This window comes from Pelobates fuscus, chromosome 3 (assembly GCF_036172605.1).
Source record: "Pelobates fuscus isolate aPelFus1 chromosome 3, aPelFus1.pri, whole genome shotgun sequence".
NCBI classification, from domain to species: domain Eukaryota; kingdom Metazoa; phylum Chordata; class Amphibia; order Anura; family Pelobatidae; genus Pelobates; species Pelobates fuscus.
The window spans coordinates 174,202,469-174,222,307 of record NC_086319.1 but is presented as its reverse complement, the minus strand read 5'-3'; the positions used below and the strand labels follow the sequence as shown (position 1 = coordinate 174,222,307).

The window sequence follows — 19,839 nt, the reverse complement described above, 5'->3', positions numbered from 1 at the left end:
CCATGGACAGAGTATGCCCCAACTGATGGATCAATTCTGGCCATGTACAGAAGCCTTGCAATCATCATTCAGGGATTTCCCTTCCATTAGGCTGCTCATGGCGAATGAGCCTGCTAGAAAATCCAGACAGTTGGTGTGCAGAGTCTACCTAGAAACCCAGGAATTGGACCTTCTCTCCTGGATCCAAGGCTGATTTGATCTGACTACAAAGCCCAGGAATTTGGTGTAATGAGTGTGGTCTTACAGCAGTGCCCTGTTGCCACAGAAAAGCAGAATGTCGTCAAAGTAAATTATACATTGTATACCCCAGGGGAAGTGGATACCCTCCAATTTGAAGTGTTGATAGACAACATGAGTGTTTAGATCCTTCAGGTTGATGACCGGGCAGAATTCCCCAGTGTTCTTCTTGGCCAGGACTACATTGCTGAAGTAGATGCTGGCCCCTGAGGCCGGTTGAATAGCACCTTTCACATGCAGTTTAAGTCCAGTTCAATGAGATAAGCATCGGCGGACGTGTAGTGTGGGGGGCCTGTAGGCCAGGAGCAGCTGGCAACACACCCCCGCTGTCGACCAGCCCTGCCAAAAAGAGGTATTACCACGGAAGACCTTCCTCATCGCGGACTGTGCCTTGTTTAGGGACATGAAACTCTGACATGTTTGAGTTCTTTCATAAAGCTCTCTTCAAATAATTTGCCTTGTGCCTGTGGGCGCAGTTCTTTGACCCCTAAATCAGCCAATTTGCCATAAATCCTAAACCGTGCTGCTCGGCGTATCTCCAAAGAGAGGGTCACGTTGGTATTGCCCAGGAGAAGAAGCATGTTGCGCCCACTCATGCACCATATCCACATCAAAGGATTCAGTTCTGGAACCCAATGGCATACAGGAGCTTGTCCTGAGCCTATTTGAATCCCTTTTCAACTCATTTGTGCAGGTTTCTTCCTCCGCAGGCCATATAAGCCAGCAACAGTCTCTTGAGGACCTCCCTTATCCAATGATTTTCGGCTTTCAGAAATGCATGAGCTTTGCCAAGTGGTCAGAGTGGCGATGGTGAATGTTCCATGGGTCAAACATTCTCTGCCTGGTAGCATCTAGAAAAACCTTAGTATCTTTAAGGGCTTCCATGCCATCGGAGCCTTCAGTCCCCTGATGCTCACCCAGGAAAGTCTCTTTAACCCCTTAAGGACACATGACGTGTCTGACACGTCATGATTCCCTTTTATTCCAGAAGTTTGGTCCTTAAGGGGTTAATGAAGATCTTTTGCATCTCTGGAGCCTGAAGCCCCAGCTCTTGAAATGGATACGTCAGCCTGCCACTCATCTACAATTGACAGTAAGTGTGGTAGTCCACACTCCTCGTAGGTGGAGGGGTCATGTGCGTGCCCGACCTTGCTCAGCAGCACTATTAACCAAAGGGGCTCACCCCAGCCAGTATGACAGGGTAAATCCACTGGCACACAACCTCCCTGGGGGGCAATAAGTACCAACCTGAAATTGGTGTGACAGTAGCTTAAAGCAGGTGGTAAACAAGATTTTAACCAGAGGACTCAATGAATTTAACCAGAGGAGATGGTTGCACAGGTCTCACGATTTTCACAACTCAAAATGGCCGGCAGAACTATGATTTGGGGCCGTAATGAAGGCATTTGGCTGCAAATTTGCACGATTAGGCGTGGGCTTAAGGCAGGAGCAAATACAAGCATTTGGCTGTTTGCATCAGAACAGGTGGCAACCACGTGGGCAAGAGAGGAGGCAGCACCGGACAGGACTGATGTTCAGCACTGCAAATAGCTAAAAGGAAACCCTGCTTTTCGCTGCCAAATGAGGCAAGGCACAGGGATTGCAGCCAACGGCCACCATCGGTCGACGCAACGAATAACAGAATGCTGGAGCGGTGAAAGCTTCACAGCCAGACAAGGGGGATGAGGGGACCAGGAGAGCAGGCCCCTGATGCACCGGATGACCGTAAGCGCAACCCGTAGCATGAGGGCACCCCAGAGGCATCATCCACCACTACTAGATGTCCAGGAGTAGGGGGGGGGGGCACTCTGGGAGAGGGGGCTATAGAAAGAATGCTAGAAAGAATGATAGCCTAACCATGAAAAATGAAACACAATGAAATAGCAAGGAACAATGGAAGGCAAGGGGAAGTAATGCAGAACAGGAGGCCCACAAACCTATAGCTAAAAGGTCAAATAATAACAATCAACATATATATATATATATATATATATATATATATATATATATATATATATATATACACACAGTATCAAAAATTTGAGAAAAAAAATAATTTTCATATGACAACACTGAGAAATGACACTCTGCTACAATGTAAAGTAGTAAGTGTACAGCCTGTATAACAATGTAAATTTGCTCTCCCCTCAAAATAACAACACAATAATTCTCGCATACAATAAGTATGGTTAAATCATATATTCCAGAAAAAAAAAGAATATTTAAAAAAGTTTTATTGTTCTGGTTCTTTGCCTCTTTTCTGGCAGGTCATATGAGGAGGAGGAAGGAGATCACTCTTTTCTTCATGCCTTCGGTGATTCAAACACCAAACGCTTCAATTTCTCCTTGTATACTGACTATTCTGCTTTCTGGTACCCTTGACCTGGCTATTTATGGCTCTCCTCTCTTCTGGTTCCCTTGATATTTTGGCTTGTCCTGGCTATTCTATCTTTATTCGCTTTTGTCGAGGATAAATCATCCTTTAATTATGTTCAGAGGAACGGAAATCTATCCAAGCGCTTGGAGAAGCAATAAGGCACACAACACGTGGTAGTTGTATATCCAGAAGAATTGCTTCTAGCTTTATTGGGGAAGATCAGCTTTATACAGTAGAGGATATGTGCTTTTGTTCAAGGAAAGGAATGTAAGAAGAGACATATTTCTAAATGTCCAAAGAAAAGCAGTTTACAGAAGTACTCCGGTGGGGGCTAGTTTTTGTAAGAAAGAGAACTTTATGTAGGACAGAGTTCATTTACACAAAAAGCATATCATGATCCAAGTTAGCCAATTTTAATACAGACTGGACCCAATGGCATCTATAGCTTGATCTGTCTCGATTTCTGCTAACATTGATATGTCATTCTGTAGAAATGGTATAATATTTACACTTCCTTTACTTTTTGGGAAGAGGGGGCTGCCATCTATAAACCTTTGCAGACATTAAATGGGTGGGGTGGGTTCCTGGCAGAGAAATTAATTTCTTTATAAGCTGGTAATTATATCTGGAGTACAAATAAAAGTCAGACTTGATGGACTAAATTTGTTTTGCAAAGCATTAAAAGTAAAAACAAGTTAACATAACTGGAATTGGCCAGACTCTATCTAGTTGAAATTCCTGGTTGCGATCACTTTTTTTTTCCAGATAGTTTCTATAAAAAAAAACACACAAAATAATGCTACAATGCAATAATGATATCAGTATTGTCCTGTAGATTGTTTTCACAAGTATTTCACTTAAACATGAGCTGTGCCTTAATGCATTGGGTGAATTAATGAGAACATTTATTTTAGGAAAATGTACTTCAAAAGTTCTGAGCTTTAGTGGTGAAAATGGAACAATTAAATACCCATCAAATGCAAACACAAACTATTCTGATAACAGGTGGGTACCATTTAATAATTAAAATTATTTGAAATCATTTATTTTACAAAAAACTGTTTTTCATTTTTGGGGCGGTGGCTATTTCTGTCAAGAGTTTTGTGCATTTCCATTTATTCTACTTGTTTTAAGCAAAATATCATCTTTGGCATGTTCACTTCTTGTTCCTCAATTCTTTGAAATCCCATGTACCTGGGTAACCTGGCCTAGCCTTGGCCAATGTGATGGCAGTACCTTCTACAAATGTGTGCTGACAATCCTCACAATCTTGATAACATTCCACGTTTTTTTAAGTTACTAACTTTCCTGACTTGTACGCAGCCTATGCAGCTGGAAAATTACAGTGGAAGAAAATAAAATTATCCAAATCAAAATATTACTGCTGGACATTGAGTATCATGCTAACTGTATTTACGACTATCTGTCGTTTGATGTTGAAGACAAAGTTATCAGTGAGTATATACACCTGTGTAGTCACTTTGGTTCATAAGGTTGAGGATAATCATTCAAAATAATTTTGCTTTGTCAAAGAATGTGCAAAAAATTTACTGTTGTGAGCAATGCAATACCAAGAAAAACAGGATTATAATAAACATGTGTTGCGCAAGTGTGTAAACAGTAATTTGTGTGTGTGTATGTGTGTGTGTGTGTGTGTGTGTGTGTATATATATATATATATATATATATATATATATATATATATATTTATTATTATTAGGGGGGTTTAGTTACTGTATATGATCATACATTGCATAAGCCTGCCACAATGTCAAAGTATCCAATTCTTGGCAAGTCCAACTTTGACAACCTAATGCTTGCTCTTATGAGATTAATCCACTTACTTGGGTAATAATTCCTCCAGCACAAAAGAACAGGGACGGAGGAGAATGATTATTTTAAATAAGTGGCTTTATACATTTTGTATATTTTACATAATGCCAGAAGGTATTGACATTTTATAAATGAATGTGGGTTTTTATTTGTATTTTTAGATAAGATATGTGGATCGGTTGCACCATCTCCTCTCTTGATTCCATCCAATCAGTTGTCCATCTCCTTCTTCTCTGATGACTACATTACGGGCTATGGTTTTGAGCTGAACTTTTTTGCATTACAAGACATAACTGTTGCAGGTCTGTACTGAGTTGCAGCAACATTGATTATGCTATTGGTTATAGAAAGCTTACAAATATTTTATTTACCCTGTTATAGGCTCTGGCTGTGGTAGCATTGCTGTTTTGAAGGAGGAAGGCAAGATCTATACTTCCAATTATCCAGGTTTATACCCAAGTCTTGCAACATGTCACTGGCTCATTGAAGCTCCCAAGGGAAATATAATTAAAGTAAGTAAAATTGCAATTTGGATAATCCATAGGCATGCCTTGTGGACAAGTCAGTTTCACCATTCCTCATTAGGTTTACCTAACTAATGGCACGATAACTGTAACGGAGCGCCTGTACCCAGAGTGGTACCTCCGCTGCAGATTCTCCTAGGTCTCGTAGTGAAGCAGTGATTATAACTTCTGCATACCCAAACATCAGTCGACACTTAATGAAGGGTACAAGAACTGGTTTATTCATCCAAAAGCACACATATTCATACACAGACCCCCAGCATGGGGTCTCTATACATGAACACTTAAAGGACCACTCTAGGCACCCAGACCACTTCAGCTTAATGAAGTGGTCTGGGTGCCAGGTCCAGCTAGGGTTAACTAATTGTTTTATAAACATAGCAGTTTCAGAGAAACTGCTATGTTTATCAATTAGTTAAGCCTTCCCCCTAATCCTCTAGTGGCTGTCTCACTGACAGCCGCTAGAGGCGCTTGCGTGATTCTCACTGTGAAAATCACAGTGAGAGCACGCAAGCGTCCATAGGAAAGCATTATGAATGCTTTCCTATGCGACCGGCTGAATGCGCACGCAGCTCTTGCCGCGCGTGCGCATTCAGCCGACGGGGAGGAACGGAGGCGGAGATGAGGAGGAGAGCTCCCCGCCCAGCGCTGGAAAAAGGTAAGTTTTTACCCCTTTCCCCTTTCCAGAGCCAGGCGGGAGTGGGTCCCTGAGGGTGGGGGCACCCTCAGGGCACTCTAGTGCCAGGAAAACGAGTATGCTTTCCTGGCACTAGAGTGGTCCTTTAAGCCCGCCCAGGCATCTCTATGTCTGGGAGATAATTGAGTTGATAACCGGTAAACAAATTGTTCCCCAGATACAGAGAGCCTAACACAGAAATACCCCCAAAACATCTATTAAACATTAATGTACCCTCACATATTATACATCATTTTAAAGGGGAGATCAGAGTGCCCGTTCTGGGAAAATAGTGCTCTGATCCATGCATAATTGGCTAAATGCGACACAGTCAAATTTAAATCTCTGATTTATCGGGCACCGTATCTTGATGGAAAATGGGAGCTCTCTCTTCACTTCCATGGACATAAGCTTCCCTCCAAAAAGCACTTTTCCGAGTCGCTGGGAAGGTGAGAAAATTGAGGGCCAATGTGACAGTGAAATCTTGAAGTGTGTAGCGAAGCCGGAGTTCCAGGGTGGCTTCAGGTTGGTCCCACTAATAGCATCTGGACATCCTGGCTCCCAGTGAGGGGTAGAAAGAGTAGGAAACTGGACAGGGAGGTAGGAGCTCAATAGATCATAGACTTTTATGAGTCAGATCATCACAATAACAATGTTAAACAGTTACTCTATTTACTGAACTGTGTTTGTACTATCACAGATTGATTTGAATGAATGGTTTCTGAAATATGCATTTTGAATTTTTTTCTGGAGTTAGAATGGCTAGGAGACTGTAACCCTGTATTGTTATTGTGCGATTATGTTGTCAGAAGTGGTAAAGACAAGAAAAGCAAGACATTGGTCAGAGGTTACAATGATGTCACTGTGTAATTTTTGAACATTTAGCATTTCTAGTTATATTAAATCAGATAAACCTTTTTCTTTTTCCCTAGCTTACTTTTGAAGATTTTGCTGTGGAGTTTCAAAAAGACTGTGCCTATGACCAAGTTTCAGTTTACAATGACAGTTCAGAATCTCAGCTACTTGGTAATGAAAACCTCTTTCTACACAATTTAACTATACATTACTGGACAGAAAATTAATTTAATATACATTGACCAAATCTCTTTTAAATAATTGTACAGTATTTTCCATTAAAGGAAAACATTAGTATTAATATATTGCTAGCTTAGATAGCTAATAATCTAATATATACCCAGCAAACTAATCTAGCTAGCAAGCCATCCTAGCTATTTTAGTGACTTGTTTTTAATGTGCTGGCCTTAATGTGGACATTAATCAATATTTCATTTTTTTTTTTAATTTTTTTTTTATTCTTTATTTATAAGTTCAAAGATGTAGCATTGCATACATGTCATACATAGTAAAGGTTTACAGACAAGTTTACAATTTATGCATTGGGATGTAATCGTACAGTTTGACATTTGCCAGTGTATAATGCTTTACAAACTGTTAAGCCGCTGACATATAAGACCCCGTTTAGCTGGTTTTCATTGTGGTATATTGAGGTTAGTCAGGAGCATATAACATGGTGTGCCCAGCTGGTATTTGTCTCCATTTTTAATGTATTTATTTATTTATTTCACTTATATGTTTAAAATGTATCATTGCATTTTTGGTGTAGAAATAAAATGCCATAATATAGTTAACATCTTGTATTAGTGGATGTAGTCATAACAGTATATAATAGCCATGGCATATTACAATACATCATGTTGAGTTGTTTCCATGTAAACTACAGTTTGCTGGGCTCTCGTGGGAGAGGACAAGGGTGAGTAAGGAGTGGTTTCCATAGTTTGCCTGTCAAATTGTTTGCTCCATCTTGAACCTTTATGGAGGGTATAGTGTATAGGGGGTTGAAAGAGAGGGGGTGGGGGCTAAAGGGGAGAGGGGAGACGACTAGGTGCTTCTAGTGTAAAGTAATGCTGTGAGTGCTATGTATTAGCATGGGCAACTCGGGCGCCCCCCCCCCCTGCTAGTTATTATGCGCTGTTGCCCCTTTCCGTGAATTCCTCCCATGGCTGACACACCTTGGTAAAGTAGGTGTAAGCATTCCGCACCTGTGCTGTCAGCTTATCCATGAGAAAGTACTCTTTTATTTTAGGGATGACTTTGTCAAGAGGGGGCGTGTTGGTGTTAAGCCATGTTTGGGCTAATACCCCACTAGTGTTATGTTGTTTACTAGTTTCTGTTCTCATGCTGTAAGTCCATCTAGTGGTTGGCCAGCAGATAGGTCCAAGGATCCTTACCAACGGTCTCCTCAGTACTTCAGTCATCAATTTTTCTATTGCTGTCCAGTAGCTTTCTGCCTTAGGACATGTCCACCACATGTGAATATTAAGATCCTTTAACCTTTCCTGGTAAGTTTTATCCTGCAGTCCATGAACCAGTTTAGTAGCCCTTCTCTGAACTCTCTCTAAGGTATCAATATCCTTCTGAAGATACGGTCTCCAGTACTGCGTACAATACTCCAAGTGAGGTCTCACCAGTGTTCTGTACAATGGCATGAGCACTTCCCTCTTTCTACTGCTAATACCTCTCCCTATACAACCAAGCATTCTGCTAGCATTTCCTGCTGCTCTATTACATTGTCTGCCTACCTTTAAGTCATCAGAAATAATCACCCCTAAATCCCTTTCCTCGGATGTTGAGGTTAGGACTCTATCAAATATTCTGTACTCTGCCCTTGGGTTTTTACGTCCAAGATGCATTATCTTGCACTTATCCACATTAAATGTCAGTTGCCACAACTCTGACCATTTTTCTAGTTTACCTACATTATTAGCCATTTGGCTTATCCCTCCTGGAACATCAACCCTGTTACATATCTTAGTATCATCAGCAAAAAGGCATACCTTACCATCAAGAACTTCTGCAATATCACTAATAAAAATATTAAAGAGAATGGGTCCAAGTACATATCCCTGAGGTACCCCACTGGTGACAAGCCCAAGTTTTGAATATACTCCATTGACTACAACCCTCTGTTGCCTGTCACTCAGCCACTGCCTCGCCCATTCAACAATATTGGAATTCAAACTTAAAGATTGCAGTTTATTGATAAGCCTTCTATGTGCAACAGTGTCAAAAGCCTTACTGAAATCTAGGTAAGCAATGTCTACTGCACCACCCTGATCTATAATTTTAGTTACCCAATCAAAAAAATCAACAAGATTAGTTTGGCATGATCTCCCTGAAGTAAACCCATGTTGTCTCTGATCTTGAAATCCATGTGTTTTTAGATGTTCAACAATCCTATCCTTTAACATGGTTTCCATCACTTTCCCCACTACTGAAGTAAGGCTTACTGGCCTATAGTTGCCCGACTCCTCCCTATTACCTTTCTTGTGAATGGGCACAACATTCGCCAACTTCCAATCTTCTGGGACTACTCCTGTTAACAATGATTGGTTAAATAAATCTGTTAATGGTTTTGCTAGTACACCACTAAGCTCTTTTAATAGCTTTGGGTGTATTCCATCAGGTCCCATTGACTTATTTGTCTTTACTTTTGACAGTTGAAATAGAACCTCTTCCTCTGTAAACTCACGTGTAATAAATAACTAATTTGTCCTTTTTCTTAACTGAGGTCCCTCTCCTTCATTTTCATCTGTAAACACCGAACAAAAATATTAATTGAGGCAGTCAGCTAGACCTTTATCCTCTTCTACATACCTTCCTTCTTTTGTTTTTAATCTAACTAATCCTTGTTTTACTTTTCTTTTCTCATTTATGTATCTAAAAAAAGTTTTGTCCCCCTTTTTTACTGACTGTGCTATTTTCTCTTCTGTGTGTGATTTGGAAGCGCTTATAACTTGCTTAGCCTCTTTCTACCTAATCTTATAGATCATTCTGTCTTCCTCACTCTGTTTTTTTTTTATAATTACTAAATGCTAACTTTTTGTTTTTTAAAATACACACACACTGCACTCATACACACACACTGCACTCATACGCACACACACTGCACTCAAACCGGAGTGGTTTCTTGATTTTTTGCTTTTACTGACAAGCCTAATGCAATTTTCTGTTGCCTTCAGTAGTGCAACTTTTAAATAATCCCATTTCTCTTGGACTCCATTTAAATTGCTCCAGTCTGATAATGACTCCTTTACACATATTCTAATTTTAGAAAAGTCTGTTTTTCTAAAGTCTAAAACTTTTGTTTCTGTGTGGTGTGACTCAGTCACTGTTCTTATATTAAACCACACTGATTGATGATCACTGGATCCTAAACTTTCACCTACAGTAATATCGGATACCAAATCTCCATTTGTTAACACTAAATCTAGTATGGCCACTTTACGAGTTGGCTCCTCAACGACTTGTTTTAGAGACAATCCCAGTAGGGAGTTTAGAATATGTGTGCTCCTGGCACAAGCAGCTATTTTTGTTTTCCAATTCACATCAGGAAGATTAAAGTCACCCATGATGATAACTTCCCCCTTCATTGTCATTTTAGCTATTTCCTCAACTAGTAGATTATCTAACTCTTCAATTTGTCCTGGGGGCCTATAAATCACACCTACACGAATTACTGTATGATTACCAAATTCTAACGTAACACAAATGGACTCTATGTTCACCTCACTAACCTTTATTAGGCTAGATTTTATGCTATCCTTCACATACAGGGCCACCCCTCCCCCTTTCCTGCCTTCACTGTCTTTTCTATATAAAGAGTACCCTGGTATTGCTATGTCCCAGTCATTTTTCTCATTATACCATGTCTCAGTTACAGCGAGTAAATCTACATTATCAGTTGCCATTATTGCCACAAGTTCATGGATCTTATTCCCTAAACTGCGAGCATTTGTAGACATGACTCTAAGCTTATCATTTTTTAACACACTTGCTACAGGCACCTTCTGTCCTTGTTTTGGGGGACAATTGAATTGATGTTTTATCACCCTTTTGCCCCCCCCCCCTCCTAGTTTAAATACATCCTAGCAAAACCTCTGAACTGCTCACTGAGAACATTTGTTTCCTTTTGAGAAAGATGCAAACCATCTTTTTTGTACAGTTTATTTCCATTCCAAACAGAGCTACCATGAGAAATAAAGCCAAATCCTTGCTCCCGACACCATTCACCAAGCCACAAGTTAAAGTCCATAATACGCATCCGCCTGTCGTTCTGAGTGTTATGCACAGGCAGAACTTCTGAGGATGACCGTGTGGAAGCAACCTGCCGTATATCATTGGAAAAAACACTAAAAACTTCCTTAACCTCTGAAACCTCATTGCAAGCCAAGTCATTTGTCCCTAGATGGACAAGTACATCCAATTCCCCTTCCTGCTTTGCTCGCTTAACAATATTACAGATACGTCTCCTGTCTCTGTGAGCAGTAGCTCCGGGAAGACACCTCACAAGACCACCACTGTCCATCTCCACACCTCTTATGATGGAATCCCCCAACAACACCTGCTTTCTATTAGGCCTCACCATAGTCTCCAAACCTCTCTCCACAACATCACTAGCCTCAGTGCCTCTCTCCACAACACCACTAGCCTCAGTGCCTCTCTCCACAACACCACTAGCCACAGTGCCTCTCTCCACAACACCACTAGCCACAGTGCCTCTCTCCACAACACCACTAGCCTCAGTGCCTCTCTCCACAACACCACTAGCCTCAGTGCCTCTCTCCACAACACCACTAGCCTCAGTGCCTCTCTCCACAACACCACTAGCCTCAGTGCCTCTCTCCACAACACCACTAGCCTCAGTGCCTCTCTCCACAACACCACTAGCCTCAGTGCCTCTCTCCACAACACCACTAGCCTCAGTGCCTCTCTCCACAACACCACTAGCCTCAGTGCCTCTCTCCACAACACCACTAGCCTCAGTGCCTCTCTCCACAACACCACTAGCCTCAGTGCCTCTCTCCACAACACCACTAGCCTCAGTGCCTCTCTCCACAACACCACTAGCCTCAGTGCCTCTCTCCACAACACCACTAGCCTCAGTGCCTCTCTCCACAACACCACTAGCCTCAGTGCCTCTCTCCACAACACCACTAGCCTCAGTGCCTCTCTCCACAACACCCCTAGCCACAGTGCCTCTCTCCACAACACCCCTAGCCACAGTGCCTCTCTCCACAACACCCCTAGCCACAGTGCCTCTCTCCACAACACCCCTAGCCACAGTGCCTCTCTCCACAACACCACTAGCCACAGTGCCTCTCTCCACAACACCACTAGCCACAGTGCCTCTCTCCACAACACCACTAGCCACAGTGCCTCTCTCCACAACACCACTAGCCACAGTGCCTCTCTCCACAACACCACTAGCCACAGTGCCTCTCTCCACAACACCACTAGCCACAGTGCCTCTCTCCACAACACCACTAGCCACAGTGCCTCTCTCCCCAACACCACTAGCCACAGTGCCTCTCTCCCCAACACCACTAGCCACAGTGCCTCTCTCCCCAACACCACTAGCCACAGTGCCTCTCTCCACAACACCACTAGCCACAGTGCCTCTCTCCACAACACCACTAGCCACAGTGCCTCTCTCCACAACACCACTAGCCACAGTGCCTCTCTCCCCAACACCACTAGCCACAGTGCCTCTCTCCCCAACACCACTAGCCACAGTGCCTCTCTCCCCAACACCACTAGCCACAGTGCCTCTCTCCCCAACACCACTAGCCACAGTGCCTCTCTCCCCAACACCACTAGCCACAGTGCCTCTCTCCCCAACACCACTAGCCACAGTGCCTCTCTCCCCAACACCACTAGCCACAGTGCCTCTCTCCCCAACACCACTAGCCACAGTGCCTCTCTCCCCAACACCACTAGCCACAGTGCCTCTCTCCCCAACACCACTAGCCACAGTGCCTCTCTCCCCAACACCACTAGCCACAGTGCCTCTCTCCCCAACACCACTAGCCACAGTGCCTCTCTCCCCAACACCACTAGCCACAGTGCCTCTCTCCCCAACACCACTAGCCACAGTGCCTCTCTCCCCAACACCACTAGCCACAGTGCCTCTCTCCCCAACACCACTAGCCACAGTGCCTCTCTCCCCAACACCACTAGCCACAGTGCCTCTCTCCCCAACACCACTAGCCACAGTGCCTCTCTCCCCAACACCACTAGCCACAGTGCCTCTCTCCCCAACACCACTAGCCACAGTGCCTCTCTCCCCAACACCACTAGCCACAGTGCCTCTCTCCCCAACACCACTAGCCACAGTGCCTCTCTCCCCAACACCACTAGCCACAGTGCCTCTCTCCCCAACACCACTAGCCACAGTGCCTCTCTCCCCAACACCACTAGCCACAGTGCCTCTCTCCCCAACACCACTAGCCACAGTGCCTCTCTCCCCAACACCACTAGCCACAGTGCCTCTCTCCCCAACACCACTAGCCACAGTGCCTCTCTCCCCAACACCACTAGCCACAGTGCCTCTCTCCCCAACACCACTAGCCACAGTGCCTCTCTCCCCAACACCACTAGCCACAGTGCCTCTCTCCCCAACACCACTAGCCACAGTGCCTCTCTCCCCAACACCACTAGCCACAGTGCCTCTCTCCCCAACACCACTAGCCACAGTGCCTCTCTCCCCAACACCACTAGCCACAGTGCCTCTCTCCCCAACACCACTAGCCACAGTGCCTCTCTCCCCAACACCACTAGCCACAGTGCCTCTCTCCCCAACACCACTAGCCACAGTGCCTCTCTCCCCAACACCACTAGCCACAGTGCCTCTCTCCCCAACACCACTAGCCACAGTGCCTCTCTCCCCAACACCACTAGCCACAGTGCCTCTCTCCCCAACACCACTAGCCACAGTGCCTCTCTCCCCAACACCACTAGCCACAGTGCCTCTCTCCCCAACACCACTAGCCACAGTGCCTCTCTCCCCAACACCACTAGCCACAGTGCCTCTCTCCCCAACACCACTAGCCACAGTGCCTCTCTCCCCAACACCACTAGCCACAGTGCCTCTCTCCCCAACACCACTAGCCACAGTGCCTCTCTCCCCAACACCACTAGCCACAGTGCCTCTCTCCCCAACACCACTAGCCACAGTGCCTCTCTCCCCAACACCACTAGCCACAGTGCCTCTCTCCCCAACACCACTAGCCACAGTGCCTCTCTCCCCAACACCACTAGTTACAGTGCCTCTCTCCCCAACACCACTAGCCACAGTGCCTCTCTCCCCAACACCACTAGCCACAGTGCCTCTCTCCCCAACACCACTAGCCACAGTGCCTCTCTCCCCAACACCACTAGCCACAGTGCCTCTCTCCCCAACACCACTAGCCACAGTGCCTCTCTCCCCAACACCACTAGCCACAGTGCCTCTCTCCCCAACACCACTAGCCACAGTGCCTCTCTCCCCAACACCACTAGCCACAGTGCCTCTCTCCCCAACACCACTAGCCACAGTGCCTCTCTCCCCAACACCACTAGCCACAGTGCCTCTCTCCCCAACACCACTAGCCACAGTGCCTCTCTCCCCAACACCACTAGCCACAGTGCCTCTCTCCCCAACACCACTAGCCACAGTGCCTCTCTCCCCAACACCACTAGCCACAGTGCCTCTCTCCCCAACACCACTAGCCACAGTGCCTCTCTCCCCAACACCACTAGCCACAGTGCCTCTCTCCCCAACACCACTAGCCACAGTGCCTCTCTCCCCAACACCACTAGCCACAGTGCCTCTCTCCCCAACACCACTAGCCACAGTGCCTCTCTCCCCAACACCACTAGCCACAGTGCCTCTCTCCCCAACACCACTAGCCACAGTGCCTCTCTCCCCAACACCACTAGCCACAGTGCCTCTCTCCCCAACACCACTAGCCACAGTGCCTCTCTCCCCAACACCACTAGCCACAGTGCCTCTCTCCCCAACACCACTAGCCTCAGTGCCTGTCTCCATAACACCATTACACTCTGAAAGTGCAGAAAATGAATTATGTAGAGCAACAGACTGTGCATTATGCCTTTTATCCACAACTCTAAGTCTACCAGATCCTACAGTGATCCATCTGCCATTCCTATTATGTCTCTGCGGCAGTGGCTTTGCAGCAGTTCCAGCCTGAGTTTGTTTACCAGGTAATTTACAAATCTCAGACTTCAAAAATACAATCTCCTGCCGCAAGATAGAGAACTGTCTACAGATTAGACAGCAACCAAACCTCCAAAAAGTGGAACGTGAAACAAATGCATAGCAACTATTACACTGAACTAAGTCTGCCATTCCAATGAGGTGAATAATTTAAATGAAACTAATTTTAACTTTTTATTTATCCTCCTGAATACCTCAGATTACCTCCAGTTTATCTCCAGAATATCTCCAACCACACACACTTAGAAGCAACACTCTCCAGAATATCTCCAACCACACACACTTAGAAGCAACACTCTCCAGAATATCTCCAACCACACACACTTAGAAGCAACACTCTCCAGAATATCTCCAACCACACACACTTAGAAGCAACACTTGAGATGAAGCAACCAAGCTATATTAGCCAAGCTAATGACAACAACCCTTATATACTCCTAAAATCACCACCCACTAGGAATGTTTAACACCTGGGTAGGCCTCTGCTTATATGCAAACAATAGCTAATTTAAACAGCAATCAATAGCAAGTAGCTAACTAATCTAATCAAATGCCTTATAATTACCAACAGGAAATCAAACCTTTATCAATCAGTAACCTTTTCCTATAGATGAATCTTACCTGTAACAGTAAAAAAGAAAACTCTTAGCACAACTCTTAGACAGTTGAAGCTTCTGTAAAACTCTCCAGAATATCTCCAACCACACACACTTAGAAGCAACACTTAGATGAAGCACCACATGTGAATGTAGGTACCCTTTGCGCCGCAGCCCCTCCAGCAATCATCCGTAAGGTTTTTTACCATTTGCATAATTTAACTGGAGTGGTGTACCACCTCATGAGAGTTTTGTATGACTGCTCTTGGAGCGCCACGCAAATGGAGACCTTGGTCGCTGCTTCCCAGATGTCCTGCCATTCTCCTCCCTCTGACGTCTGTTGCAGGTCTGTTTCCAATTGTGTGATGTATGAGAGGGATTCTGCATTGCCCTCAGGAGCGCTGAGTTAGCCGTATAGGGATGGGATCAAGCCTTTTTGCGTACTGTCTCCATCATGCAAAGACTTTTGTAAAATGTGATTGGGGCCCTAGCTGCTGCTCGTATGTTTTGGTTCCTAGCAAAATCTCTCAGTTGGATATATCTGAAATGGTCTTTCGTGGCTAATGCTGCGTGTAGCTTGAGTTTGTCAAAGGTCCTAAACGCGTCTGTATCGTACATTTGACAATACCGCTGCATCCCTCTGTATTCCAGTCCCCTAAAGTCCCTTGCCCTCAGTCCCTGTTCAAATGCTCTGTTCCTTAGATAAGGTGTAAGGGGTGAGGGATTGCGGGTTAATGAGTACTTGCTTGCTGTTGTGTCCCATATCTTAACAGAGATTAATATTGCTGGGCAGGTTGTTTGGAGGGGAGGCCGGTCCTGTTTTGGCACCCATATCCAGTACTGTGGGAGATCCGATCCCATTATTAAGGATTCCAGGTCCGCCCACCGACGTGTCATGTGACAAGTGCCATTCAATGACTTGTGCTAATTGTGCAGAGAGCTTAGAAAGGCTAGTATTCCCAAAGGGAGCTAGCGAGAGTGTGTCTGCGACGCCCTGATAGGGGATAACCCTCACAATTGTGTATTAATTAACAAATTAAATGATCCCAAGAGGAAAAAAAAACGCTGGGGTCATAGGTTAGGGAGTCCCGTGGAGTATCACATGTATGTGTACTAAAACGTAACTTTTATTGATCACTCTTAAAAAAAACTTATGGTACCTATAAAAGTGATAGTGAAGCTTGTGAAATAACAAAAATAAATAAAAAGGAAAAAGCTGACTGGACAAATGTATATAACAATCCTATATCAAACGGCTGCCAAGTGGTGCAGCTATAACATAATCTGAGGTGTACCACAGGGGCATACCTATTGTCTCGAGTCCATGGTCACCTTACTAGAGGAGGATAAGAGCGAAGTGTCCTATTGTTATGCCAGACGCTATGAACACTTGAAAAACTGAGAAAGTGTTTTACTAGTTAAACACCCTTCTGCTTTTTTCCATATAAAAAGCCTAAATAACGTGCTAAATAAGATTGTGATGACAAGAGCCCTTGCAAGGTTCAGCTACCTCGCTAATAAATTGCTTAAAATAGAGGCTGTCAAAGCACAATCTGCAACAGTCTCCAGTGAGAAACTAACACCACCACAGCTTGTCAAGCGGTATGAGGTTCACAGGGATTGAGAGGGTACATCTGAGCCGGAGGGTTGGTGACCTGAACCAAACCCTCCTCCGTGGAGAGTGCTTCTGGATATATAAATGTAATACTCTGGCCCCCAATGGACTCAATTAAGGGTTTACCTTTACTCCCTTCATAGATCAATGAGGTTTAATAGGAGTGCTTCATCTTATTTTATTCCATTTCTTCAGACTATATGTCTATGTATACATAATAGTGTATATACTTTCTTTTTTTCACATTGCACTTTGTCCCATATTTTTGTTTTGCTTTGTTGTCATGAAGTGCCACATTCTTTCCACCCAGGAGACTTATGCTTCATCCATTTAATGAACGGAGTATCCGGGTTTACAGAGATTTAATTTATACACCAGTACAACATACTCTTTTTCCCTACGGGTAGATATCACTCACAACCAGGCATTGCCATTTTAACTGAGTCATGATGAGGGAGGTATCATGACTTAACTCAGAGAGGCCCTTTAACCCCTTAAGGACCATACTTCTGGAATAAAAGGGAATCATGACATGTCACACATGTCACCTGTCCTTAAGGGGTTAATCAGTGTGCGTCGGATATAGGAGCCTTATTCGACACACATAGTAAGGGGCAGCATGTTGGCTGGTAGGTTTTCATGAGCACAGTAATCTGAATTTAGGCTAAGATGCCTTTATCCGTGTACCAGTTTAGCTAGCTTCCCTCTGTATGGGGGTTATCCTACTGTCGACACTGGCATACTAATATGTGGTGAGATTTTGGGCCACTCTGTCTAATAATCATTTCCTCTGCTTACAGCAAGAGCAATGATACGGCAATATCATTATATTGAGTCTAGGGATCATAATCGCAATTGCGATTAAATATTGGTGAAGGATCCGTTATCTATAATAACGTCTCACACTTGAAGGTGAGAGTTACCACCCTGACTGAGGGCGGATACGAACAGAGTTGGGTTGGCATGGCTTACAATGAAACGAGCACCCATTGGTCTGCCCCTATGGCAGAGAGGGGGTTAACACTCACATAAGGTTCCATTCATCCCTTCTCTGCCAATGAGTGCAAGACACGTCTTCAAGGGGCGGGGCCAAGTCCCACGTCTGGATGCTGGCGGGAACCGGGTCTATATGCCCCCACTCTGGATTGGATGAAAAATCTTTTAAATTTGTCTCCAGGTTGGTCGGCACTCCACTATGCCTCAGACGAAGGCACTGTAGCAGCACCGAAACGCACGTCAGGCTTCAGGACAGGCTTAGATGACTTTTGAGAGTTCAGTAGCCATGTAGCAGCCTCGAGGTTCCAGGGGGACTTTGGGTTATTAGGGCGAGGGCTATTTTAAATAGATGGCCCAGATATACAAGGCTTTGTCGCTCGTACCCACGCCTCTGTACCTAGTATATTGTAATCGTTATGTGGGCATTTTGTCTCCGGTTGTATAGGAGATTTGTGTGTGCTCCCTATCGATCATAGGAACAGGCTTGGCCCCCCACAGTTGCAGGTACGGGTGTCTGTTTATCCCGAGAGCGGCTCACTGCAGAGGCTATTGTTTGCTGTAACCTACCTTATCATAGATCGTGCCTGTTAGTCACGCATCACAGCCAACTCATCCAGGGTTTGTTCTCTTAAGGTTACACCTCGGTGTCACCCCTACTGCAATGCAGGACCTGGCAATTCTGTGTCTATATTAAGAGGAGGATGAATTGTGCTACAGTGTATATAGCAAGTAGCCACTAGAATTATTAGTTTCTCACTGGAGACTGTTGCAGATTGTGCTTTGACAGCCTCTATTTTAAGCAATTTATTAGCGAGGTAGCTGAACCTTGCAAGGCCTCTTGTCATCACAATCTTATTTAGCACGTTATTTAGGCTTTTTATATGGAAAAAAGCAGAAGGGTGTTTAACTAGTAAAACACTTTCTCAGTTTTTCAAGTGTTCATAGCGTCTGGCATAACAATAGGACACTTCGCTCTTATCCTCCTCTAGTAAGGCTATGGACTCGAGACAATAGGTATGCCCCTGTGGTACACCTCAGATTATGTTATAGCTGCACCACTTGGCAGCCGTTTGATATAGGATTGTTATATACATTTGTCCAGTCAGCCTGTTCTTTTTTTTATTTTATTTTTTATTTCAAAAGCTTCACTATCACTTATATGGGTACCATAAGTCTATTTTAAGAGTGATCAATAAAAGTTACGTTTTAGTACACATACATGTGATACTCCACGGGACTCCCTAACCTATGACCCCTGTTTTTTTTTTTTCCTCTTGGGATTATTTCATTTGTTCGTTAATTGTGCAGAGAGGTAATATAGGTGGAGATTGAGTAGTAACAGGCCTCGCAGCCCTTTTGGTCAATAAAGTGTGTGTCGGGATACCCTGTGTCTTTGTGTGCCCATATGAAGTTGTCTATCGTGGTTTGTAGTTGTTGTAGGTCCCCTTTAGTCACTTTTATTGGCAGTGCCTGAAAGAGAAACAACAATATCGGCAGTAAGTTCATTTTGATTGCATGAAGTCGACCTATCCAGGAGATAGGTTTTTCATGCCAGCTGTCTAAGTCTTTAGTTAGGAATTTTAGCAGTGGAGTGTAGTTCTCTGTGTATAGTCTCGTTATGTCAGACGTTAATTTGACTCCCAGGTATTTAATATGGCGGTGGGTCAATTTTATGTTTACTTTCTCCCCCAGAAGTGCAGCGTCTCCAGCTGTTAGCCCCAGCGGCTTGGCCACTGACTTTTCCAAATTAATTTTATATCCCGATACCAACCAAAACTAAAACTTGGGAGCGATGACATCGAGTCGGTAATCGTGAGCAGAATGTCGTCAGAGCATGCCAGCACTTAAAATTCTTCTGTTGCTATTTTCATACCTGCGATATCCAGATGTTGTCTTATTAGGTTGAGGA

The 19,839-nt window shown here is 44.3% G+C and overlaps 1 protein-coding gene across 1 annotated transcript in view; it reads left to right on the top strand.

The window, feature by feature from the left end:
• Positions 1-19,839, top strand: part of OVCH1 (ovochymase 1) — a 90,810-nt gene that overhangs the window by 17,353 nt on the left and 53,618 nt on the right. Inside the window, exons 7-11 of the mRNA XM_063446207.1 lie at positions 3,529-3,619; positions 3,938-4,068; positions 4,609-4,749; positions 4,829-4,959; positions 6,580-6,673. Coding sequence (XP_063302277.1) covers positions 3,529-3,619; positions 3,938-4,068; positions 4,609-4,749; positions 4,829-4,959; positions 6,580-6,673 — 588 coding nt within the window. The remainder of the gene's footprint in view (positions 1-3,528; positions 3,620-3,937; positions 4,069-4,608; positions 4,750-4,828; positions 4,960-6,579; positions 6,674-19,839) is intronic.